Genomic DNA, 27,540 nt, shown 5'->3' on the forward strand with positions numbered 1-27,540 from the left:
ACATCTCAAAAAAAAAGTATTGGAATTGGGAAAAGGTTCAGAAAAGGGCAACAAAAATTATTAAGGGTATGGAACGGCTGCCGTATGAGGAAACATTAATAAGACTGGGACTTTTCAGCTTGGAAAAGAGGCGACTAAGAGTGCTTATGATAGAGGTATATAAAATCATGACCAGTATGGAGAAAGTAAATAAGGAAGTGTTATTTACTCCCTCTCATAACACAAGAACTAGAGGCTGCCAAATGAAATTACTAGGCAGCAGGTTTAAAACAAACAAAAAGAAGCTTTTTTTTCATACAATGCACGGTCAACATGTGGAACTCCTTGCCAGAGGATGTTGTGAAAGGCCAGGACTATAACAGGGTTCAAAACAGAACTAGATAAATTCATAGAGGATAGATCCATCAAAGGCTATGAGCCAGGTTGGGCAGGGATGTTGTTCCTAGTCTCTGTTTGCCAGAAGCTGGGAATGGGTGACGGGATGGATCACTTGATGATTACCTGTTCTGTTCATTCCCTCTGGGGCATCTGACATTGGCCACTGTCGGAAGACACGATACTGGGCTAGATGGATCTTTGGTCTGACCCAGTACGGCCGTCCTTATGACTGTCCTCTTATCTTCTCTGTTTCTTTCCTGTGTCATCAACAGAGTGCCCTCAATCTCTGCCTTCAGTCAGAAGGTGGAAAGGAAGTGGTGAATTCAAAATATTAAGTAAAATAGCTCTGAAAGTGGAAATTAAAAAAAAAAAGTGGGGGTGGGAATTTGGTTCCTCCTTTTATGGTATAGTTAGGGTTGAGAATTGCCCTTAAAAGAAACAGAACGTGATTTTCTCTGCTTTTAATGCTTATGGACAGCCATAAATGTGTAATATATCCTCTACCTTCTAACTCCTTGACTTATCTGGCGGATTTAGAAGTTGTAAGAGGGCACTGGATGACTGAGATGCTAACGGAGCAATAAAGGAAGAGAAGAATTTTGCTGAGAACAGCTAAACTAATTCTTTCCATCAGTCGTCACTGCAGAGGAATGTGGGGGGTGGAGGGATCCTCACACCTGAGCCGTTCTTTTTACCTGAAAGATCTGAAGAACTGTCCCAGATTCAAGTGGCAGTAGAGGATGTTATGGAATAAATTGATAAATTAAATAGTCATAAATCACCAGGACTAGAAGGTATTCTCCCAAGGATTCTGAAGGAACTCTGATATGAAATTTCAGAACTACTGACTGTGGTATGTAACCTATTGCTTAAATCGGCCTCTGTACTAGATGACTGGAGAGTAGCTGAATGTAATTCTGATTTTTTTCACCCTCCCCTCCCCCAAAAGGCCTCCAGAGGTGATCCTGGCAATTACAGGCCAGTAAGCCTATCTTCAGTGCCACACAAATTGGTTGAAACTATAATAAAAAACAAAATTATCAGACACATAGATAAACACAATATGATGGGGAAGGGTCAACATGGCTTTTGTAAAAGGAAATCATGTCTCACCAATCCTATTAAAATTCTCTGAGGATATCAGCAAGCATGTGGACAAGGATGATCCATGATATAGTGTAGTTGGCCTTTCAGAAAGCATTCTTGTCCACATGCTTGACACAGTCCCTCACAAAAGGCTCTTAGGCAAACTGAGGAGTCATGGGATAAGAGGGAATGTCCTCTCCTGGATCAGTAGTTTATTAATTAAAAGATTAGAAACAAAGGGTAGGAATAGTCAGTTTCCCCATTGGAAAGAGGTAAAGAGTGGGATCCCCAAGGATTTGTACTGGAACCTGTTTCTGTTCAACATAATCATAAATGCTCTTGAAAAGGAGGTGAACAGTGATGTGGTAAAATTTTCAGATGATACAAGATAGGTAAGTCCAAAGCTGACCAAAAGCTGAAGAGTTACAAAGAGTTACTAAACTGGGGGCAACAAAATGGCAGATGAAATTCAGTGTTGATAAGTGTAAAGTAATGCACAATGGAAAAAATAATCCCAACTACGTATACAAATTGATGGGTATATTAACTGTTACCACTAAAGAAAGAGATCTTGGAGTCATTATGGATAGTTCTTTGGAAACATGCTCAGTGTGCAAGGCAGTCAAAAAAGCTAACAATGTTGGGAACCATTAAGAAAAAGGGATAGCTAATAAGACAGACAATATAATGCCGCTATATAAATCTATGGTATGCCCACACTTTGAATACTGCATGCAGGTCTGGTCACCCTATCTCAAAAAAGGTGTATTAAAACTGGAAGAGGTACAGAGAAGAGTAAAAAAAAAAAAAAAAAAAAAAAATGATTAAGGGTATGGAACAATTTCCATTTGAGAAGACTTGAACAGTCTGTCTTTTTAAGCTTACAATAGAGACAACTAATGGGGAATATAATAGAGGTCCATAAATCCATGAATGTGTGAAGAGGGAAGTGTTGTTTTCACCCTTCATATGACGTAAGAACTAGAGGTCAGATAATGAAATTAATAGGCAGCAGGTTTAAAACAAAAATAAGTAACTCCTTCACACAATGCAATCAACCCATTGGATATTGTGATGTATAACTGGGTTCAAAAAAGAATTAGATAAGTTCATGGAACACAGATCCATTCATGCCTGTTAGCCAAGATGATCAGGGAGGCAGCCCCATGCTGTGTGTGTCCCTAAACCTCCCAACTGCTGGAAGCTGGGACTGGACAACAGGATACCTCTACATAGCCCTGTTCTGTTCAGTCCCTCTGAAGGATCTGGCACTGGCCACTGTCAGAAGACAGGATGCTGGTCTAGATGGACCATTGATCTGACACAGTATGGCTATTCTTATGCATTCTTACTCTTCTTAATAGAATTTTTGGTTAATAAATTTCATAAATGTTTCATATACAAATATGAGACATGTTTTCCTTCAGTCTAAACTTATTTCCCTTATCTTTTTCCCTCTTTGTTTTTAATTTGTTCCCTATTGCTCATTTATTCATTGTCTGTCTCGGGATCTGCCTTTTATTCTGGGAAGGTAGGGTTTGGTGCTCTGCTGTGAAGCAGGAACATGTTTTCTACAGATGGGTCTTCCAAAATACTTAAACGCAGCTGGCAAACATCAGAATCTGGTTAACATTGCTTTTTGTTTGTTTGGGTTTTCATTTAGCGGGAGGAAGCCCTGCTTGCTCATTTAACAAATGTTCCTACTGCATCAGCAGTTGATTTTAGTGCCGATTCATGTGGCATAAGAATGTAAAGTTAATTACATTAAGGCAATGTTCACATTATTCTCGCTTTCCTGTTTCAGGTTTTTAGCCCGTTCCTTGGTAAAGATGGCAGCCAATAATGCAGTATTGAACAGACTGGAGCAAAAGGGTGCAGAGGCGGATCAAGTCATTGAATACCTCAAACAGCAAGTTGCTCTTCTAAAAGAGAAAGCTAGTAAGAAAGCAATGTCTTAAAGCAAATTTACTAATCAGGAATGAAAGGGAAGGAATGAGAAAGTGCTGTGAAGTTATGTTTTTTCTATTCTGGAAGCAATAAAAGGGCATGGCTTCAATGACACAAACAGATTGTGGAAGCCCTGGAGGATAGAAGTGAATTATTCTAAGGAGGGACATGACTCAACACACTTCCATCATTGTGTGTTGCTGTATAGGATTCTCTGAAGCTGTCAGCAAGCTCTCTGCCTGACTCTCTGATGTAAATGTTAGATCACTTTCTGACAACGGAATACTCCATATTTGTAAATATATGCCCTAGCTTGTTTCCAGAAACCAGGATTTATATGATTTGGGTGTGTCCTCAGTATTCTAATATTTAGCCATATATTCTGTGTATATTCATGAAACAACTCCATTTCCATTTTTTAGTCTGTCATAGTTACTACAGGGCTTTTCATTCTCAACAGAGAGATACTTTTATACACATTCATTTCAAAGGATGAAGGTGCTCCATCAAGAATATCTACTACTATTTTCAAGCTTTAATCTTAATAAGTTTTTTTTTTTTTTCCATTTCTCTTCTTTCTACACTATATTTGGAAACGGCATTTTTTAGTCTTGCATAACCATTTTCTGCTTATGAGCCAAACCATTCTTTTCATTCATGGCTTTAATAAATTTAGCGAACACTTGACAGCTCTCAAAAATTTACTTCTATTGTATTGATAATGAAATAGTCTCATTCATCTCTTAAATCTTTCCCAAAACTTAGTGTCTAGTCATAGAATCATAGAATATCAGGGTTGGAAGGGACCTCAGGAGGTCATCTAATCCAATCCTCTGCTCAAAGCAGGACCAGTCCCCAGCTAAATCATCCCAGCCAAAGCTTTGTCAAGCCTGACCTTAAAAACTTCAAAGGAAGGAGATTCCACCACCTCCCTAGATAATGCATTCCAGTGTTTTCACCTCCTAGTGAAAAAGTTTTTCCTAATCAGTATCAGAGGGCCAAAGACTCCTCTTTTGCCTTGTCTTCTTTACAAAGCAAAGTCTTAATACATGCCTCCATAATTTTTTAATACATTTTTAAGATATATCAACTTCAGTGCTGCCCTTCATAGTTCATTGTACACTGTCATGATACTTATCATAGAAGAAATGTCACTCCACAGATGGGAATCAGCCTTTTCTCTTACATGCATTCATCACCGTCTGTTTTGTTAACCAAAAAAAATTAGATATGTGTGCATAGGCATTATTGCAGCACATTGGTTTAAGTTAGTCTGTCATAATCCTGTATATGAAATTCCCAGAATTTCTGCTTTGGTAGATGGACTGACATTTCTTCCTGAATGCCTCACCACCCGCTGAAACATAACATGCCCAAAACTCAACTTCTTATCTTTCCTCCCAAGTCCTGCCCTCTCTTCCATTCTCTGTCATTCTGTACAATAGCATAATTCTCCCTAGCACTCCGGTCCATAAAGTGAGGGCTGTCTTTGACTTCTTTCCTCTCCTACTTACTGCAGTCAGATCATATTAAATCCTGCCTCTTTTTCCTCTATAACACTTCACTTCAAAAATCCATGCCACTAAAACTTTTTCCAAGTTTTTATCAGGTCACGTCTCGATTACCATAACCACTTCATCAACCCTCACACATACCATTTCCAGTCCATACAAAATACAGCTACTTAATTCATCTTCCTTACCCATGTCTCTGACAGTGTCACCTCCCCACTTGCTTTGAATCTCTCCACTGGCTCCCTGCTTTTCAGTATTAAGTTCAAGTTTCTTGGTCTCTTTAATTATTCACCCGTGTCTCTTACTGCATCGTCCTCTTCCCTTTCCTCCTCCTCTCCCCCAACCCTCGTCCTCCTCCTGCTGCCCGGTCTCCACTCTGTAAGTAAAGAGAAAAATGGGCAGTCAAGACTCTCTTAAAACATTTTTCATGTTTTCTTCTGTCACTCCTTTTGCATGGGATGCCACCCTGAACTGTTTTGCTAGTTGTCGTCTTCAGAACCCTCCTCACTTCTGCTGTGACACCTACCAAAAATCAGACAACTCATAATGATTGCTAGGTTGTAAGAAAAAATTCAGTAACCCAAAACAGAATATCAAATACTTACGCTGTATGTTCTGAATCATTTAATTGCATGAATTTACTGTTACCCATGTCCTCATTCTCTCCTTGTTTGTCATGCTTACTCTTGTCTTCTTTTCCTTACTATATTTTTGCAGGGTCCCAAACCTGATTGGGGCCTTTAGGCCCTATCACAATCCAAATAGAAATATTGTGTTTGCCACCTTTTTGATAGTATTATAGTTTAGAATTTAGACTGAAGGTTGCTAACATTTTTAATGAATGCATGTGGACCTTACATCTTCTGAATTCCTAAAGAGTTCCTCTTGGCATGTAATCTAAATGTTTTGCTTATAAATTTAAAGTGATCACACTTTTCAACACACATTCTGCATAGCCCAAAGGTAATGCCACAACATCTTATACTGAAACATTTTGTCATCTTTCTTATACCCCCAGCTTTTTTCTTTAGTCAGAAACAAGGGGGCTCTAAAGATTAAAACGTTCAGCCATTATTGCCAGTCTTTTTCCCTCAAAACAATTTATAACCGTATCAGCATTGTTTCAGTTAGTTAAACAAAATTACAAGGTACATTTTTAAAATACAAAGAATGAATCAAATACCATTCACTCTCAAGTTTAATCCCAAGGCTACCCCACATCAACCATTCAACAAAATAGAAAGTATTATTAAAAGCTAGTGCCAAATTTAATCTGTGAATCAAGTCCATTTGTATTTATTTATTATCTTTTCTATTATGCTAATTTATGTAATATCTTGAGTGCCTCACAATTATTAAGAATAATAGAATAAAGTCTCTCAGCATCACTGTTTCAGAATGGAGAAATGGAGGCACAGAGTTGAGTGACTTGCTGAAGGTCACCCAGGAAGCCTGTGGGCGCACTGGGAATAGAACCTTTTTTCCATTGCTTAAATAAGACTGTCCTTACTTTCACAGCAGGCAACCTCATTGTACATTCTGTATTTAGTTTGCCAACTTCAGTGGAGTTTTTTATTGTATATCAGGACAGAAATCTGGGTGTTTACAAATATAGGTTATTTTGTTGAACCTCATATAGTTGATTACAAAGTTATAGATTCAGTTTGCTGCCACCGGAGGAATTTGAGAGGGGAACAAAAAGTAGCTTGATTATGATTTAGATGTAAGTCCATTAGGAAGGCATGAAAGTTGATATTTGAGAAACCGCTGTCAATGTTCATTAATAAAAAGTCAGTAACTGTAATAAAATATGTGTGATCTCTTCTAATGATAACTTTGAATTATTTTTAAAATATTTCCTTTATTTTTTTTTAATATATAACAGTTTTAACTATTTTTGTTCAGAAAAGTGACATTCAGCACTTAGCAAATGGATGTGTAATGACTGGAACCTGTAGTTTCTAATGTAAATTGTGTCAACTCTAGTCCTGCAGGCATCTCTCCGAGAAGAGAAGAAGCTTCGTGTAGAAAATGCTAAACTGAAGAAAGAAATTGAGGGACTGAAACAGGAGCTGATTCAAGCAGAAATTCAGAATGGAGGTGAGAGAGAAAGGAAGAACTATATCTTCACATGTGTGGGCATAGATCCTGTCACCATCTTGGACTGCTGTTTTGATCACTTGTTTAATACTTCCTGATTCATATTCTTGTAGTCACATCCATGGCATATTTTTTGGCTGCTTTGGTGACACTTTGGAATGCCATACCTCTCGTGGTTAACCACCTCTGTAATTTAAGTTCTTGTAAGTTGCAGAAGTGACAATTACATATGAAAAGTTTAGTCATGGTTGGGACCATGCCTTTCTATATGTCTGTACAGTGCCTGGCATAATAGGGACCTAAATTTGACTGAGGTTTCTGGGTGCTCTTACAATACACTGGAAGATGTTGGGTGACGAATGCATTTGAAACTCTGTGTACCTCATTTAGGTATCTCATCTGGAACTGAGCTCCTTTGAAGACCTAGCCACAGTTGAGGGTACTGAGCACTCTGGGAAAGCTGCGCCTAAATGACTTACCAAGGTGGTCCAAGGATTTTGTGGTGGAACTGAGATTAGAACATAGCTTTTCTGAGTCTCAGCCCTGTGGCTTAACAACAAAGACTTTGTTATACCACTGTTCCTCCTCTGTCATTGTCCCACAGTCTGGGTCTATCTTTTTAAGCCTGGGGCTGATATAGTCCTCACCCTTATTATGCAATTTTACTTTTGAGAGAAAAGGAACAAAAAGAGGAAGCTGCAGTGCTCCAAATACAGCATGAGTGTTTCATTTTCTGTAAACAAATGTTCTTGAATATGTCAAAAAACAAAACAAAACAAAAAACATTTTTAGTCTATTTGTTTCACACTTCTAGTACTGGAAACCAGATAAGACAATATCCAGTGAAGCATGATCTTACTGCTTCCCATTACTGACTTGTTCAGGTGTTAAATCAGCATGTGCAGTCTTCAAAAGAACCACCACTTCATAAATGCAGAGGTTCAGCCTCCTCCTTTCACATGACTTAATCCCTTTAATATGCTAGACTATCCATGAGTCTGTTTTTTTCCCCTAATGGCCGAGAACCTGCAATAGTTCACCTTAGTATTCTTTTCAGATGTGGGATAAGCAGGTATGGGTAAGAGGTGTCTACTGATATTTCACAGAAGTATTTTACAGAAAAATATCCCTATTACACATAAGGGACAAGCCTCTATGTATACAAAGTTTTCAGATTGCAATTGTAGTGTATAAAAAGGATAGAGAATTAATATCCTGTTTGACAAATGTTTTGGATAGACTTCACTTCTTCATTTAAGCAATTTATGTGGATGGAGAGCAGAACTAAATGTAAGGCCTTTTTCTACTGAACAGAAGAACGTTTTATGAGTCTATTATGTATTCACACTACAAGGAACATATAAACCAGCATATGGAATGAGGCATCTTTTAAGAATGGGAGGAACAAGAAGACTTTCCTGAACTGGTGACCAAAGGGCAAGTTTAACTGTTGGCTGCTTAGCCTGACAACAGTCCAAAGCAAAATAATGGAAAAGCTGATATGGGATCCAGATGATAAAGAATTAAAGGGTATTTATGCTAGACTTGGATATATAAACAGGGAGTAGTAGGTTAGAGTAGGGAGATGATTTTACATCTGTATACGACATTGGTGAGACCAGTATTGGAATACTACATGCTTTTCAAAATGTGGACACCAGAACTGTAAGTTGAAAAATTGGAACTCATGCAGACAAGAGACACAAAAATGATTTGAGGTCTGGGAAAAAGGCCTTACAGTGAAAGACTTAAAGAGATCAATCTGTTCATTTTATTGAAAAGACGATTGAGAAGTGACTTGATTACATTGCATAAGAGCCTTCATGGGGATAAAATACTGAGTACTAAAGGACTCTTTCTCTTTACAGAGGAAGGCATAACAAGAACCAATATCTGGAAGTTTAAGCCAGACATATTTAAAGAAATAAGGCACAATTTTTTAAGTGTGGATAATTAACCACTGGAACTAATACCAGGGGAAGTGGTGAATTCTCCATCTCCTGATGTCTTCCAATCAAGACTGGATGCCTTTGTTAAAGTTTATGCATTAGCCCAGGGGTGGCCAACCTGTGGCTCCAGAGCCACATACGGCTCTTCAGAAGTTAATATGCGGCTCCTTGTATAGGCACCAACTCCAGGGCTGGAGCTACAGGCGCCAACTGCCGGGGGAGTGCTCACTGCTCAACTCTGGCTCTGCCCCAGGCCCTGCCCCCACTCCACCCCTTCCTACCCCCTCCCCTGAGCCTGCAGTGCCTTCGCTCCTCCCCCTTGTCGCCCCCCCCTCTCCTTCCCAAGCCTCCTGAATGCCAGGAAACAGCTAACCAGGAGGTGCGGGGAGGGAGGCGCTGATTGGCTGGGCTGCTGGCGGGCCAGAGGCGCTGGGAGCAGGGTGGGGAAGCTGATGGGGGGGCTGCTGACGTATTACTGTGGCTCTTTGGCAATGTATGTTGGTAAATTCTGGCTCCTTCACAGACTCAGGTTGGCCACCCCTGCTTTAGCAAAACACAAGATATTGGGCTCAGTACATGGGTAACTGGGTGAAATTTAATGTCCTGTGATATACAGGAGATCTGACTAGACAATCTAATGGTCTCTCTTGGCTTAAAGTCTATGAATCTAAGGAACTGATCAACAGAATGGCTTGTGATGTCTTCTCCAAGTAAAGACCAAGGGATCTTTGACCCTTTCCTTTCATCTTGGAAGCGCATGAATAGTTCATGTGCTTCCATTACCTTTTTGTGGAATGTGCAGTGAGTACTTACAGGACCACCTGCTGTTACTTGTGAAAAGAACATCTCATTTACTATTGATGTTTGTAGGATGAAGTACCCCTGTCTCATTGTCTGGATAACAGGCTTACAAATTGTAGTGGTCCTGTGATGAAAGCAGCTTTAATTTGTTGGCTGTCAGCATATTCCACTTTGCCAAACAAATATTGCAAGTAACCAATCTGAGAATAACTTATCAGAAAGGTTAAGATTCTGTCATGGTATTTTTAGTAAAAATTAAGGTCGGGTCTCAGGCAATCAACAAAAATTCATGGACCCCCACAATCTATCCCTGACTTTTACTAAAAATATCCTGCGGGGGAACGGCAACAAACAGCGCGCTGTCTGGGGCTGACTGCCCCGACTCAATCCCAGCTGCCGTTCTGGTGGGCCCCCAGGAGTGGGCTGCCAGCCCCTGCAGCAGTGGCTAACTGCTGCTGCTCTAGCCCCAGAGGGATGACCTAACCCCAGCCACTGCTTCAGTTCTTGAGCCGCGGCTGACAGCTGCTCCAGCCCTGCCCTAGAAGAAGTCGGAGAGGTCCTGCAGAGTCACAGAATCTGTGACCTCCGTGACAGAATCATATCCTACTTATCAGCAAGTGTTGCTAATATTGCTAAGATTTGAAAGAAAACTGTACTGTACTTTATTCATGACCACATATCTTACTACTGCTGTAGTTACCACACACTTCCTGTAACACATGTTTCAAATAAGTTTAATTATCCTATGCTTTACAATATGCAAAATTTTCTGCACAACATACTTCATTATTATAACAGTGGGTCATCTCATTTTATGCCACCATTCCCTCCATTTGTGGCCTTTCTTAAGGTACAAATCACTGCCTGTCTAAAAGATAAAAGGTTTCCAGAGATAGTCAGTGCTTGTTTCTCAAAATCAACAATCAAATATAAACTATGGTTGCATTTAAATAAGGCAATGTTTATATGGGAGGGGGAGAACAAAATAAAGGTTTTTCTTAATTCTTGTCTAAGAAAGGCTGCTCAAACCTCATTAGAACAGGTTAGATGTCTTAGTTGCAAAGGCCAAAATTTGGTAACAGTAACTTTACATATCACATTACATGTGATCTCCTTTCATTTTTTCTGTCTCCCCAGTTAAATTTTTCTTCTTCTCAGACTCTCTCCTGTATCTCCAACATACATCCTTTGGGGCTTGTTAGAAGTTTCTTCTTCCAGCTGTCCGTCACTGGGTGCTCTTCCTACATAGAAACCTCTAGTCTGTTTCCTCAAAGTGTAATAACAAATGTATGTGGTTAAAAATATGACTTACCGAATATATTATTTATTTATTAAGCACAGTGCAACCAGTGCTGTACAAGACACAAAATAAAGACAGCCCTTGCCTAAGAAGATTACCTTCTAAAAAACAGGCATGGAGAGGATGGGACATGTTAGTATCCATGTAACATTTGGGAATGTCTTAAATTGTCACATTGGTACTTACCACATATCTGTGGAGAAATGTTTTTGATGCCCCAGAATGACTTTTTTTTAGTTGATTGAAACAATGATTGTTTAAATTCTCTCTTAGGCTCACAGTCCTGTACTCACTTAAACCCCAAGATCATGTCTTTATCCCTCCAGTTCTCCCCCACCCCAAAAATGGTTTCTGGGTTCACATTTTTTCTGTATGTAAAAAAGTGTTTTTGCAATCTCAATCAATCATGTATCATTTTAGCAAAAAAACCAACCCTGTGATGGTAATAGTCTCCATTATATTTTGCCTCCTACAACTTTTATATTCTTCATAACACCATTTAAAAATTATAATTATGCTATAACTGCTTTTCAAATTATTTTTGTCTCCTGGTGATTTAAGCCTCGATTCTCTAAAGATTTACATTTGTGCTTAATTTTATGCACATGAGTAGCCTCATTAAAGCTAATGGAAGTAGTCACATACATAAAGTTGAGCATAGGCGTAAATTTTTGCCGGGGCCTTTCCTTCTCATTTTCTCTTTGAGTATGTGTTTACACAAAGTTGTGTTTTGCTTTTAAGAGTATACTTAAACCTCAGATTAAATGGGGATGGGGGGAGGGAAGGAACAGGTAGGCATAGGACTGATGGACTCACCTCTCTTGCTTTTTCTTTTTCTTGTGTATTTTTAAAGTTATCCATTTTCTTTGAGGAAAAAATATTAGGTTTCCAAATATAAAAACAATAATACAGCTATTTAATCAGAATAAATTTTGTTGTAGGTTTGTATGGTGTGTGAGGTCTGCTTAGTAAAGTGACATAGTTGGATATTTGAAATATTGTTTATTTTATTTTCTGAAGCACTCATTTCCTATGTTGTTTTTCTTTAAATTTTCTTTGTATTTCATATAAAATGCCCTGATTTCAATTATAGTTTTAAGGAACTTAAATAGCATTTTAACTTCCATCATGTTTAATTTTAGTGAAACATATCCCAGTTCCATCCAGTGGAACCATTTCCACAGCTTCATTTTCGGAAGACTTACCACAGCCTATACCTGTCACATCCTATCCTTCTGGTCCCAAAGACCAAATTAAAGATGGAAGTGAAGAAAAGAAAAAAAAGGAGAAAGCAGAAAAAAAAGGTATTTCCATTTTTTAAATCCCTTAGGCATCTACAACAGTTAGTTTGCAGACTTGCTGTTTAGATTTTTATTGGAGAGGATAGAAAAGAGCAATCAGTAGAGCTACAGTAGGAAAATTCATACACATTAACTCTTAAACTCCTGGAGAAAGGAAGTATTTACAACTAATGAAAAAAAATAATCAAATAGGTTTAGGGCACTTAAAATTTAAGTTGGATATTGGGCAGATTTGTGTCAGTGTGGCTGAACTGTAGCTTGTCTTCCCTTTCAAAATAATAAATAAAATACTGAAATTTTGAGGTAGTGTGTGCAACACAGCACATGAAATTAAATAACTCTGAGGTTCATTGTTCAATTTTGATTCTACCATTGATACCATGCAAGCAACAGCCCATAAACTAGCTTAGAGAATTTACTCAATATAAAGTAGTAATGTGATATAACATGAAAGGGTAGAACCCAATGTAGTTTGACTGTTTCTTCTGCTTCTTTCGGAAAACTCTTAGCGAATGAGCTTCAACATCCTATTTAAATTCATCCCTATCAACACTAGTGGTATTATTGTTTGGGTAGAGGAGAGTACATTGAAATCAGCTAGGCAAATAACATTCCTGGAAATTAACACCGTGTGTTGGGACTTTAAATATTATACCCAAATATATTTGACTCAATTTGATATTTATTAGCTGCCTGTAGTAACCTTCATGTAAGAGTATTTAATGAAGATAATAATTTAAGAGGAAGAAATATAATTATAAAATACTGATTACATTTCCACAAAGGTCTGTTTAGCAACTCAGTGCATGATTAGGAAGGGTCAGTTTATGAATAGTACAATTCACTATTGATGGAAATGGATTTATTTCTGGACCTTCTTCAGAATTTGGACATTCCCTATGGCAGTAAAGGGACCGAAAGGTGGGTATAATCATTTTCCTTGTCTTCAGTATGCAACCACTTTTGTCGCAGACTAGGATATCACTGGGATTCATAAAATTTGAAGCAGAGACCAGATGGCATCTCTAAAGCAATAAAGTGATGCACAATTTAGAGCATCTTTTGCTGGGATCTAGTGATTACGGGTTTAATAAAGAATTGGTAAGTAAAAGTAAACATATATTTAACTTTTGTATCACTTTTTCCCCCCTTGTCTTGGTCAGCTGTTTAACAGTATGACAGTAATTTGGAAGGGAAGAAATTTAATTTGATTATCTTTGAAACATACTATTGTAATATCTTAAGAGACAAGGGATATATCTAGGGGCTTATGTATCACTGTGATGGGCATTTACTCAACTTTCAAACCAGCTAGTGTGCTAGTGTGCAGCATCACACCATCAAAATGTGTGACAAATGACTGAAATATGTAACACCTGTTTGCTTCTCCCATGATTCTCAATTTTTCTCCCCAGTTGTTCCCCTCTTTGTTTTTTTCTCTGTTTGCTTCCATGTTCCCCTTTGCCTCCTCGCTTGCAAACCTCTTGTCTTCTGTGGGTCTGTGGCTTGCAGTGGTAGTAGCAACAGCTCTGGGCTGAATATGGTAGCATCAGCAGGAGGTTCGCATCTGCTTCCTGGGCAAACAGCAAAGGAGTGAGTGTAGCCTGTGCACATGTATTATATACAGAGATATGCACAGAACCTCTTCTTCCTTTTTTCCTGCTGACAAGCACTACTCTGGCTGTGGCCAAGGGCAACCTGAGAAGGTGGAAATGTGGGAAAGGGAACCAGAATTGGCTCCAAAGTTCATTGTACTGTGAAATGCAACAGTTCAGAGGTCAGGTGATGAGTATGATGTAAATACATAGGATGAGGGAGGCAATGCTGTCATGTCGTCGTCATCATATTACATTACGTGTTAATTTGTTGGAGAGTATGATGTAAATACATAGGATGAGGGAAGCAACTCTGTCATGTCGTCGTCATCATATTACATTACGTGTTAATTTGTTGGAGAGTATGATGTAAATACATAGGATGAGGGAAGCAACTCTGTCATGTTGTCGTCATCATCATATTACATTACGTGTTAATTTGTTGGAAATTATTCTATGTGCTCTCTTATAATGAGCTACTAAATAGCCTTATTTACAGTTACTTTTTTGGTGGGCAGAAGGTGGTCATGATTAGAACTCCCGATTCCAGTTCCTTACTCAGAAAGTTGTATGAATTTATATGTTTCTGAAGATGAGCTGTTGCCTAATGTATAACTATGTTCTTTTTTTATGTTATCTTTGAAAGTTGCCACTTTGTACAGGCACAGTCCTGAACTGGAACATTTATAAACCAAAATTTATAGACAGTTATTTACTGAAATTACCAGTGAAAAGAAAGGTGCTTCATTGTCCCTTTTTTCCTTCGTGAAGATGTTTCATCTTTTGATTTTACATATCATGGTAGTAATGACAGAAAGATCCAGCTTCTTTAGATGAAAAAACTAGCATCTGGAATACACATGTCTTAATTAAGATGCTACTCCCATGGATTGTAATTCAGCAAACCAAATGTGAACGTCTCATCTTCAAACCAGCATACGTGTTCTTATGTACAAAATCATTTATTACAGCCCTGAGAGTTTACAAAATGGGAGCTGTTAATTTAAAAAAGAGAAGAATATCTGTATGAGTCCTAATATGAGCCAATTCTTAAATCAATATGAGTAACAGCTATGAATCAATTGAAACTTAAGATGCCTTTTTGATAATTTCCCATCAAACACACATATTAATTCTTCCTTCTGAATATGGCAAACATTTGGCAGGTCAGCAATTCAGATTTTTTTAAGATAAAGGATGCAATACCTTAAACCAGCTTTCCAGCAATAATTTGATGAGAAGTGATTAAAATGTCTTTGTATTGGTACAAGAGAAATATCAATTTATTTTATCAATATACAACATTCTTGGAGGCTTTTTAAGGCCAAGAAGACTATAGGGATCTTGCATCACTTCTTTTTTATTAGGTATCATACTTGGTGTCCATTTTGCTGGTGAATTACTAGTACTAAGTTTGCTGCTGCTGCTGTGACTATTTGCAGATCATACATAACGCTGTGTTTTCATACAAAATAGCCATATTTAAAATCAAGATGACTTTTAACTTAAAAAAGAAAATAAACAGTAGTTTTGTTTGTAATGTTAAGTTTTAATATTTATGGGAAATAGTTACCAGTGACTGTAGTTTAGGTCTAAGAATGACATGATTTGAAATAATGGGTGCAGGTAAGAAGTTACATCTTTCCTTTGTTTTCCTCTTTCAGAACACAGGTATCCAGTGGTGATACTAAATGAACTGAAGTACTGTACTTATACCTCACACTGAGATTGTAGTTTCTCTTGTCCATACAAGTTGGTATATATGTATAAATCTTAGGGAGTTATTACTGCATCTAATTAAACTCACTACTACAGGAGAGAAGAGGGAGAAGAAGCAGCAGCCGCCAGCAGCTGGGAATGATGGCTCTAGACTGATGGATGTTTCTCGTCTGGACCTTCGTGTCGGTTGTATCATCACTGCAAAAAATCACCCTGATGCGGATTCTCTGTATGTCGAGGAGGTGGATGTTGGAGAAACAAACCCAAGAACTGTTGTTAGTGGCTTAGTGAAGCATGTGCCTCTTGAACAGGTACAAATGAAATTACTTTTACACAGTATTTGGCTGCGTAATGTCTACTGTCTTAGTCCCAAAGAATGCTGGCTAATGCTAATTCTGTTAAAGTGACTCCTGGTTTATAGGAAAGACATGTTCTTCATCAGCGGTCTTAATCTTTTATTTTGTTTATTAAAAATAATATTTTAACTATGGAAGGACAGACTTTAAACTAGATGACAAGCTGTACTTGTGCACCTGTAAATACTCTTTCTGTTACAAAGTTTCTCGCTTTTAAAGGAGGTCAGAGTCTCATTGAAAATTTTTGAAAGGAAATTTTGATATTTCACTCAGGCGGCCAGTGTAGGGGAATAATATAGATGGGCATGTAATGCTGTAAGTAAATGATTCAGGATTGATGGATTCCTTCCAACTCTAACTTTTATGAATCTGTGATGATTATTTTTTTCCATATTTTTCACTTATTTTTATTCCTTATTTTGTTTAAATTATCATATCGGTGTTTAAAATGCAAATTTATTCTAAATATAAATGTGTTAATGAGATTAAAATTTCTAGATTCATATGTCTTATTTTGCTTCCATAAAATAATTTGTGTGTTTATAAGCAATTTTATTAGAAAAATGCTGACCTTTTTGATTTTTCAGATATTTTTATATGATCACATAGACTTTTGGTCATATACTGATGTTTATTTTAGTCTTTGGATCTAAAGCTGCTTAATTATTATCATATGGTTCCTACTAGGGGGAGGTCCAAGCTTTAAAGCCTGTGTCCAAATCTGAACTTTTTTTAACCTTGAGGTGTTGTAGAGGGATAGTTTGAATTCCAGCTTCTGGATTTGTTTGTTATAGAGATATTGATCACCAATTTCCCAACTTCACAAGATTTCCTGGGTGTTGGATCTGAGGTTTTGTCTTGGGCCATCTAAACTATATGCCAGACACACTGACATTTAAAATAATTAGATCTCTTTCCAGAACTCACTTTTTATATTAGAATTGGAACATCCAGCAAACACTTAAAAAAAAGGAATATTTTAAAGTTATTTAAAGTAAAAGCAAATTTTATGGTAATGCTCCCTGTCGGATAATACTGTTTCTAATGTTGTAGTGAAGAAGTAATGTGTTTTTTAAAAGTCTACACAAAGATATTTTCCAAGTTCTTCTGTCACACCTGTAACATTCCAAGTTTCATTTAAGTGTAAGCTGCATAAACAGCACACATGTTTAAAAAGTGTGTGTTAGGCATCTTGTAGCCCTGAGATGTTAACTGGAATGAGAGCACATAAAACAATCATCTTCTTGTGTGTTTCCAGAAAATGTTTAGTTTTGTTAAAGTCTTCATGCCCATTCTTTAAAGTTCCTCTGAATCATAATCACATGTGGTACAATATAAGAAAATAATATAATGAGAAACATTTGGAAAAGTAGAGTCTTAGCCAGTCAGAAAAGGATACTAGTTTGACTTTACTGGAAACATTAATGGAAGAAAACCATCTGGATATTGAAGTTTACAAGTGTGTACATCCTTTTCTAACCTGTACCATTGTACCTAGAAAGATTATTCATGAACTCTTCAGAATATAAATAATATTAAAGCTCTCTGATCACTCACCACAGCCACTCAGGGGGTGTATGAAGAAGGTAATTCAAAACCCTTCCCATTTCCATTTTGTTTCAATCTAAATTTGGCTATATGCATTTACAACATATTTCCATTTGTTTCTGCACTTCAGTGTTAAAGGCTATATATTGTCTGTCCCAGGATTGTTTTTGTAATCAGTCAAAACCATGCATGAATAAAGAGCACAATACTATTGCAATGTCCCTTTTATTCTGTACATTGGTCTATCTCGATTGTTATGCAGAATTCAGGACGAGGCTAGCTCAGATATTTGCATTTCAAATATTTAAAACAAAATAGAACCACTGACATTTTACATCATCATATGTTTCTGGGGATTTACTTTCATAACAATGGCTTAAAGTATACAACTATCACCTGCAAAATGTACTGTATGTACCCAGTAGATATATAATATCAAGAATATATTTAAATTGTCTATTTTCCATTATTCCTTCTTGTTTTCAGGGATTTGTATCTTAATGCTAAGAAAAATTTCTTTGTTAAATTTTCTGACTAAATATTCAGAATTTTGCACATGTGTAAATTTTATTAAATTCAAAAGGAGTCGTGGTCTTGCTTTAAAAAGTTATGCATTAGTATGCAGCGATCTCAATCTGAGAACAATTTTTTGTGGGATAGGGCAAATTTGAAGACATTTTTGTTTTGTTTAAAAAAGTTCTGCTTCAATTTTATTCAACTTAAAAATTAATTTTTCTAGGGCAAAATAGTCTCTAATGGGGTCTGGTTGCAGTGCTTACTCTCATTATTATTTATTAATTAAGAAAAAAGAAGTGTTTATTGTTTTAAATGACCAAGTTGGTGTGTGCAGTACATACAGCCATTTTCATTTGCTCAAAAAATTTCTATTATCTTTGGTATTTGGGCTGAATAGGAACATACGGCACAGCTGTAATCTGTATCCTGAAATTTAAATCACCCAAACATTTTTATATAATTACATATTTTATATAGTAACTTTAGTTTGTAGAAGTGGGTTTTTTGTTTTGTTTTTTTTTTAAAAAGGAAATTCCTCTGCTAACAGCACTGTACTGAAGATGGCCTAAAGTTGTGACCCAAAACAACAAAAGCATGGCAAATGAGTAAAATATGTATTACCTAATATTTTGGCAAATCAAGGCTCAACCTTCGAGACTTTAGTATGGTACCCTGTTGTGTTTAGGTGCTGGAGGACAGCCTGGAACGTTTCATCCTTAATTGTCTGTTTCCTGGCTTTTATTGACTAATAGTCTAAAAAAAATAGTCTAATAACCGAGTGGTTATTATTTCTGGTGTATTATTGTTGTTAGCATAGTTATATGTATACAAACAATATTCAGTCTACTGTATATATGCATATTACATGTATTAAGCTTTCTCCCTCATAATCAATCCTCTTTTTTCTATAATCAAATAACTCCCAAAACCTTAACTCAGTTTCCTTACAATTTTTTTTTTAAATGAATATCTGTTCTTTTTTGTGCAGATGCAGAACCGGATGGTAGTATTACTCTGTAACCTGAAGCCTGCAAAGATGAGGGGAGTGGTATCTCAGGCAATGGTGATGTGTGCCAGCTCACCAGAGAAGGTGGAGATCCTTGCTCCCCCCAGTGGGGCTGTTCCTGGAGAAAGAATCACCTTTGAAGGTTTTCCTGGTAAGCAATATGTGTTACTGGGGAAATGGGGAAAAATGCATAGCCAGGAACTTACATATAAGTGCCATAGTTGTCTCTCAGTTGGAGCTGATTATACAGTAAGTATTGTAAATTGAGTTAAATTGCAGACATTTGTAATATTCATGTGAAGAATTCATATTTTTATAAGAATACTCTAGTATTCTTTGAATACATAGCATAAAGAAGGATTAAAATATCTCACTGAAAGCCAAACATTGGGGATTGTGGGAGAAATAATAGCTCTCATGCCTAACACATAGTGCATTCTCATTAATAGCTCTCTTTAGGAACGTGGTCATTTTCAATATTTTCATTTTGCAAATGGAGGTGTGGAGGCATAGACAGGCTAAGTGACTTGCCCAAGGTCACATAATAAGTCAGCATCAGACTTAGTAATAGAACCAAGGTTTCCTGACTCCAAATTCTATATCCTTCACCTCATAAACATATGCACAATGTTTTCTGGGAAACATCTATTTCTAAGGTGAATTTTGAAGAAAAGTTTTTAATATTGTGTTCTTCAAATAATCTTTGGCTCCAGTAAACATATTGTATTTGGTTATGTTTTTACATTTTTTTAAATGTTTTTTTAATTCTGAAAATGACAGTTTGCTATGATAGAATCAAACCTGGTCTTGCTAATTTGTATCCTGAGTGGGAGAAAGATACCTCCAGCCCCCAAGTAAAGTGTGTGTAGAGTTTGTGAAAGGTGCTGTACTGACATCCCAGTATAGTACAGTTATTATATTCTAGTTGCTCACAGATAAGCATCACACAGGTAATGGTACTGAGTGTTTCTCTACCCAAGTGTCTCATCACAATTCTGTCAGACCCACCACCTGAGGATGAGAGGGATATTCAGTTTCCACATCTTTTCTGAGCCTTTCTGTTGACTCTATCAACCAAGATGCCAATATATTGTTTGTGGTGGTGGTGGAGCTTATAACGTCTATGTCATGGGTTCAGCTTAACCCCAGACAGGCAGTGATGAGCTCCACAGTTCATTATCAGTTCCCGGAGCCATCCACTGTCAAGCACAAGTTGTCATCTTCTGAAAATGATCATCCAGATAGATGTGGTGTGTATGTGTCAATACGGTCTGATTCCTTCCTACAATAGCTGTCGCTTAAAATTGCGTTGCTATGTGTTGGAAATACTGTGCCATACTTGACGCACTACTTAAAAGGCAGGACGCTCGGCTTATTGAATATTTATCTCCACAGCATACCTTTTATATAAATACTTCTTAATGTAATCTTCTGGTACTTACAAAAAAATTTTGGATGGCATATCACTGAGAAAGCGAAGTCTCTGCACTAGTGCTTTTCAGATAGATGAAATGTACATTTTATTAAGACTTAGCTGCTGTGCCTTGTTGCTGTAATTCAGTGTATTACAAATAATATCCTGTTTAAAGAGGAAATAAGTATTGGAGCATTTTTTTCTTTTTTGGTTTTATATATTTAAAAGATACCATTTTATTGCTGAAGAAAAATCAGATGCACTGTAGATTACGTACAATGTGAACTAAAATCCAGAAATCTCCAATAATAAAAATGACTTTTGTTTCCTTTACCTTATAGTATTGATCAACTGCACCCAAATCTGCTGTTCAAGTGTTTTGTGTTTGAAGGATGAAGAATTTCTAAAGAAAATGGTTACATGGCAGTCTCAAAATATAAACCGAGCTAGTCATTACAAATATATCATAAGAGATATGCACACATACTTACCATGAAAAATAGTTCATAACCTTAAACCAAATTAACTCATTAGTAAATTCCAAAACTGGAAAGAACACATAATTGCCCAATATTAGCCACTTTTTATTTGAAACCAAGGAAATCCCTGAGATGAAACATCTTAAGTCACATTCTTTTTTTTCAGATCTTGGATTCCTTTTGCTTTGACATTTTCCCAGTGTGGTTTAGCTGGCACTCTGCTGATTCATTCTGTTGGAAAATGTGCTATTTAATTATGTCAATCTATTTAACAGGCAGACTTGAAGAGTGCAAAACACTGAAATTATCTGCCTTCAAAAAAAAAAAGCTGTTGTGAGAAACACATTGTTGTGAATAGAAAACATATATGTTTTCTTTATTACTCATTGTTTCCAAAAAATGTTCAAACTCCCTTATGCTATCAGTTCTACTGGACATGCAGTGGGTAGCACAAGCTGCAGAATAAGCTTTGCTAGTGGGAAAATCCTAGTGACAGGATCATGAGGGTCAGCCTTGACTGCTCTTTCTCTTAAGCATATTTTATGCTGAGGTCAAACCCAAAAATCTGGTGTTCATGCACACTGGTATTCTACTGACACAGTCTCTTTCTGGAAAGCTGTATTATAAATTAAATGTGGTGTGATAGTTCTAAACCTTGGGCCTGCAGCCTGTGATAGAAGACTTTGTATGTTGTACAACAGCTTCCTTCTGATAGGAAGCCATGTGTCTACAAAAGTAGTAAGGGTACGGGAGGCGGAAAGTTGGAAGAACCCTGCCAACCCAGTTGTAAATGGTGCCCCTTCATTGGCCTTACCCTGCAACAATTTTTTTTGTCCTTCACTATCATAAACATTCGTTTCGTAAAAGAATAATAGATTGAACCAAAATACAAAAGTAAAAATTTCTGGGGCACACGGAAGTGTGATTCATGTGACACTTTTTCTCCATTCCCAGTCCACCCAAGTAGATGTTTTCCATCCCCAATGTTAAATTATAGAAATCCTGGTTCACATAGTATGAATCAGAATTGTAATTGGAAATACATTGGATGTTATGGCTGGTAATTTCTTTCACTATGGGCTACCTTGGAGCCTATCTCTAACTTTCAAAGAGATTTTAAAATCATATCCTTCTAAACTGCTCCTCCTACAGATTAACCTTAGTGAGAACGTGATCCTGCCAATGTCCTTTGTGAGCTGTGTGTTAGACCGTTCGCTATCTCTTAAGAACAGTGATCAAAACAGTAAACATTTAACCTGGAACTGTCCCACATTGTGTCTTCTTGCTAAAGCTACTAAAGTAGTGATTTTATTTTTTAAATCAGATGGGTGAAGAGTGTCTCCCTTGGGTTGACTCCTGCATTATCTTTATTACCCATTGTTTCCAAAAAAAATTCAAATTCCCGTATGCTTGTGTTAATCCTGCTGACAGCTTTGAGCGGTCAGCCTTGACTTGCTCTTTATCATGTCATATTTTATGTTGAGTCCAAACTCATAAATCAAAAATAAATTATCAGAAATAACATTTGAAAATGAGGAAAATGATCACAGAGCTATGGAGCTCTGTTACATTGCATCCTGTCTGTTCTTGTACACCAAGCCACCTGCCTAATGGGGCACTTCTGTAGCAAAACAGTTAGAATTACTTTTAAGGAAAGCTTCGATCCATCATTAGATTTCCAAAAGTCTTTTCATAGTGAGAATCAGCTATGTCCGCCTTTGTTATAAAATTGTTCCCAGGTGTTGGTGCATATTGATATTCTATTGACGTATTCTGTTTCACAAAAGCTGTATTATAAATTAAATGTCGTATGAAAGTTGTACTTTAGAACTAAACCTGTGGCCTGCAGTCTATGATAGAGCATTTGTTATGCTTTACAACCAGTTCCTTCTGATATGAAGCCAGAGACATCTGGGGAGATTTGATGCTGCCAAATGAAGATTTTTACAACCATTTTTTCTTTAAATTGATTTCTGGAGATACACATTTTAGCTACAAAATATGGCAACTATTCCCTAAAGCACCAATGGAAAAAATAATTTTTTTCAGAAAAACTGGTAGCTACGAGACAAAGCCAATAACTGTTTTTGAGGATACACCATTCATTCTTAACAGCACAAAATAGACATTCTAGAATAGAACCAATCATTACATATGAAAACATACAAAACATAGATCAATAAATATGAGGAAAGGCTAGAGCAAGCCAACTTGATATAAAAGATATTCTTTTGCTAGTTGTGAAGGAAACACTTCTAAGTGGCAGTCAGTTTTTGGCAGGAATCAAGAGTATTTATAAATCGCAATAAGGTAATTGGTATAAAGCAGCACACAAGATGGAAGGAATCATGCATTCATACGGTATATAGACTAAAATTTTGAAGGATATTATCAATGTTTATTTTTAAGCTTTTTTCTTTTTTTATCGATTTTAAATTTTCAGTTTTTCAAAATTATGTGTGTTAAGCTTTCAGATTTTGTCCATATAAATTTTCACAGTTGTGGGAGATTGAGGGATCAGACAGTAGGGGGAGTCAGACAGTAATTATTTAATGACAGTATATGTTAAGATTTAAAAAGTTTAAGCTTCATAGCCATTAAAACACAAATTGTCAACATATCGCATGTCCATAAAATCTGTGTCTTCAAATCAAACTCAAGTCCTCAAGCAGCATTTTTCTTGCTTTGCCCACCTATAAATTTCAAACATCATCAATGGAAATATTTTTCCTCAGTTTGTGTGTACTGTGAAATTGACATTTACCATTAAAAAGTCTAATCCTTCCAAGCCTAAGTGTAAATAATATATAGCGTGGAAGGTTCGTTTTGTTGTTTAAGAGTAAATAACTTGCAAGACTTCACATAAAATGTAAATGCAAAACAGATGTAATTTAGTATATTTCATTAGGTTCATTTTTAGGGATGAGGAAGTAGGACGGGGAAAGAGTGCTGATTTAATCACAGTAAAAAAAAAAAACAAAAAAAAACCTGTGAAACACACACAGACAGGCATGTGCATTATCCCCAGCCTTCTGCAGGGCACTGATCCTACCTAACATGATGGAAGGTTTGTTCTGAATCATTACGTCAGTAAGATTCAGTGAGGGCAAGTCTACACTACAAAATTAAGTTGACCTAAGTTATGTCAACATACAGCCACCACAGTAATTAAATCGCTTTTGCATGTCTGCACTACGCTCCTTGTGTTGACAGCATGCATCCTCACCAAGAGCGCTTGTACTGATTTAACTGTCAGTGTGGGGCAATGTGGGATGGCTTCTGAAAGGCAGCAACAATCGATGTAAGCAGTGCAGTGTCTATACTGACGCTGCATTGGCCTAACTACATCCACCTAAGCACTATGCCGCTTGCAGAGGTAGAGTTATTAAGTCGGTGTAGTGGGTGAGTTGCATAGGTGGGAGCTATGTTTTAGTGTAGATGTTAGAGTTAGGTTGACCTGTGCTGCCTGAGACATAAGCTGCCCGAGAGCCTGACATTATCATACCAGCTTTTCTCCCCATTGTCTTTAGCCACCAAAGTTTTAATTTGCCAGAACACTGATGACTGTTGAACAGTCTTATCAGAGTTGTTTCTAATGGCCCATTGACTGAGACACTGTCCTAACTTTTGGGTCACATTGTTAGCAGTGGCTAAACAAATTACCAGATGTTGGAGGCTAATTATTCATTCTGTCATATATTTGTGCATACAGTTTTGACTGCTTCTTTTGTGCTAAAAAATTCAATCAGGTTTAACCATTACTAGATTTTAATTTCTCAAGCAGTGAAGGGCTGGTCCTTTGAGTCCTCTGGTCCAGTGGCTCTCAACCTTTCCAGACTATTGTACCCATTACAGGAGTCCGATTTGTCTTGCGTTCCCCGAGTTTCACTTCACTTAAAAACTACTTGCTTACAAAATCAGGCATAAAAATACAAAAGTGTCACAGCACACTATTACTGAAAAATTGCATACTTTCTCATGTTTACCATATAATTATAAAATAAATCAATTGGAATATAAATATTGTACTTACATTTCAGTGCATAGTATACATAGTCACTGTATGAAATTTTAGTTTATACTGACTTTGCTAGTGCTTTTTACGTAGCCTGTTATAAAACTAGGCAAATATCTAGATGAGTTGATGTACCCCCTGGAAGACCTCTGCATATCTCTAGGGGTACACCTACGTGTGGTTGAGAACCACTGCTCTGGTCGTTAGAAGATTGCATAAGGATAACCAAACACAATATAAGCAATGTTCAATCTTTAATCATTCTAAATGAGTGCTGGGGATTATTCAGTGGTTGGTTGCTTTGTCTTTATCAATGTGATAGTTGCTTGTACATGTGTGGCTGTTTCAGACATCAATTAATTCCTGATGGATTTTACTACTTTTAAGAAGGTTCCCTAATCCAGTGTCATCTTGCATCATTGATAAAATCAGCACTCAGTTCTTTGCTGTTTTAAATTCATTGTCTAATGGCAATAATTAGCAGCTGTTCAAAACTGTAATTTACACATAATGTATGTTCTGAACCTAAATTTTAAAGACTGTCATTAAAACCTAAAATGTAAATGTTGCCAATTATTAGTCATTCAGATTTTTTAAAAAAAAGACCCAAATTGATATAACTTATCTCCTTATGTATATCCAAGCAATGCAGTGATTTTGCAGATTTTTTGGTACCCTTTTTCAAACCTCAACTGTTTTTAAAATGAAATATCTTGATTTTGGAAAGAAATTTATGTTGAGATATTCAAAAGCTGAGCAGGAGGTTTAAACTCATTTTCCATTAAAATTAATGGGAGATGTGTGTCTAAATCTCCTACTTAGCTTTTGTATACCAAAATCTCAAGGTTGGCTGAGCCACTGCTTTCTTAAAAGCAAAGTTAACCAAGCAGTTCAAAAATAGCAGTACCAGGAACATGGAACTCACATTATTTATTTCAAATTCATTTTAATTTCCAAGACTAGTTATAATAATTTTAAACACTGATAGATTTTAAGTGAGTAGTTTAAACCATGAACATTCAGTTTGAGTCACTGAAATTAAAATAGAAAGGACAGCTGGGTCTGATTTTAATTTGAAGACTGAAAGCTTATGTAGCAGCAGCGGCAACAACAAAAAAACAACCCCAAAGCAGATCCAGCTGTCCCAAGTCAAGCAGAATGGACTCATGGTTAAAAATAACAGACTGATACTGTATATGATGAAGGGGAATTTTTGGGGCGGGCACTGGGTAACTTTCCATGTTCATTTTAGTTGTCATGAACATTAGCCATTTCCGATTTAATAACGTTTACAATTTACAATTTTTTTTCCCTGCAGAAACTGGAGAATTTCCTCAAATTCCCCTCTTTCTGTATTTATAGAGAATATCTTGCTAAGGGACATTGGGCTATGCAGTCACTATTAATAACTGTAATTAAATTTTACTTTACAAAAATGAGAAAGTAGTCTTACACGTTTCATACCCAAAACCACAAGAAATTGCAACTTTGAAAGGGTCTTTTTCATATTAAGAACTTCATAAAGTTTCCATTCTACTTTAGTGAAATCACCTGCTTGATGAAGGTCATAGCAAAAGTTTCCACACACATACAGACACTCCCTTCTCCTCCACCCCACTTCACACACACAGCCATTTTTAATAGTTACAAAATTTGTGATAAAATCCTCCCTTCTCTGTAACAGTACAATAGAAGCTTTTAAAAGAAAAATAGGGTGGAGAAATGCTGCAGCAACCACAAATTTGTCACTTGAGGTGTATGGTTCAAATGCTAATTTTGGTCTAAAACAGTTGATGTTTCAATTGATGGTTCACCAGTTACAAGAGAAATTCAGATTATTCTAAACCTGCTGTGCAGTGGATAGGCTGTATAAACAACTTCCTTTTTCAAAACATTGGTGTGTGGATGCTTTCCACTTTTTGCTCAGTTACCTCTCCTACTGATAAGAAACTAACACCATTGTTGTAAGCTCTATCTTCAGTCCTAGATTTTTCTCCCCAGTGGTAAATTAATCTATATTTCTGTTAAATTGCTTCAAGGTACTGGATCATACTTTCCTTACCTTCTTTGCACCTAGGTGCTGTGATGATGGCAGCATTATAAAACCCTAAGATAGAGTCTAATGCAAATCACTGAGCTATGATGGGATGGAAAGATCTCTCTACCACAATTACAGTGCATGGCTGGCTTCTCTCTTGTTGTCATGTTGCCTTGTGGATAGAACACTCAACTGGCAATCAGAAGCCCTGGATTCTGTTCCCGGCTCTGCCACTCACTGCTGGGTGATCTTGGGCAAGTTACATTAATTTTCTGTGCCTCAGTTTCCCTATCTCTAAACTGGGGATAATGATACAGACTGCTTTGAAAAGACCACTCGGTGGCATTATTATTTTTATCTTAGGTTTTTAATACTTTGATAGCACTTGTACAGTTCGATACATTTCATTTGGTTCTTTGGCAGATTCAGCATGTTTCACATCCATAAGAAGAGGGTGGGAAAATCATTGTGGCCATAA

At 36.9% G+C, this 27,540-nt stretch overlaps 1 protein-coding gene across 2 annotated transcripts in view; it reads left to right on the plus strand.

The window, feature by feature from the left end:
- AIMP1 (aminoacyl tRNA synthetase complex interacting multifunctional protein 1) overlaps positions 1–27,540 on the plus strand; it is a 65,493-nt gene that overhangs the window by 35,156 nt on the left and 2,797 nt on the right. Inside the window, exons 1-6 of one of the 2 annotated variants that reach the window (XM_037897012.1) lie at positions 3,269–3,402; positions 6,912–7,025; positions 12,218–12,379; positions 15,787–16,001; positions 19,099–19,267; positions 20,872–24,011. In XM_037897012.1, coding sequence (XP_037752940.1) covers positions 3,294–3,402; positions 6,912–7,025; positions 12,218–12,379; positions 15,787–16,001; positions 19,099–19,267; positions 20,872–21,026 — 924 coding nt within the window. In that variant the 5' untranslated portion in view covers positions 3,269–3,293 and the 3' untranslated portion in view covers positions 21,027–24,011. Of the gene's footprint in view, positions 1–3,268; positions 3,403–6,911; positions 7,026–12,217; positions 12,380–15,786; positions 16,002–19,098; positions 19,268–20,871; positions 24,012–27,540 lie in introns of those variants that run through there. The other variant, XM_007054397.4, reaches the window with a different exon arrangement.

This window comes from Chelonia mydas, chromosome 4 (genome assembly GCF_015237465.2).
Source record: "Chelonia mydas isolate rCheMyd1 chromosome 4, rCheMyd1.pri.v2, whole genome shotgun sequence".
Lineage (NCBI taxonomy): Eukaryota > Metazoa > Chordata > Testudines > Cheloniidae > Chelonia > Chelonia mydas.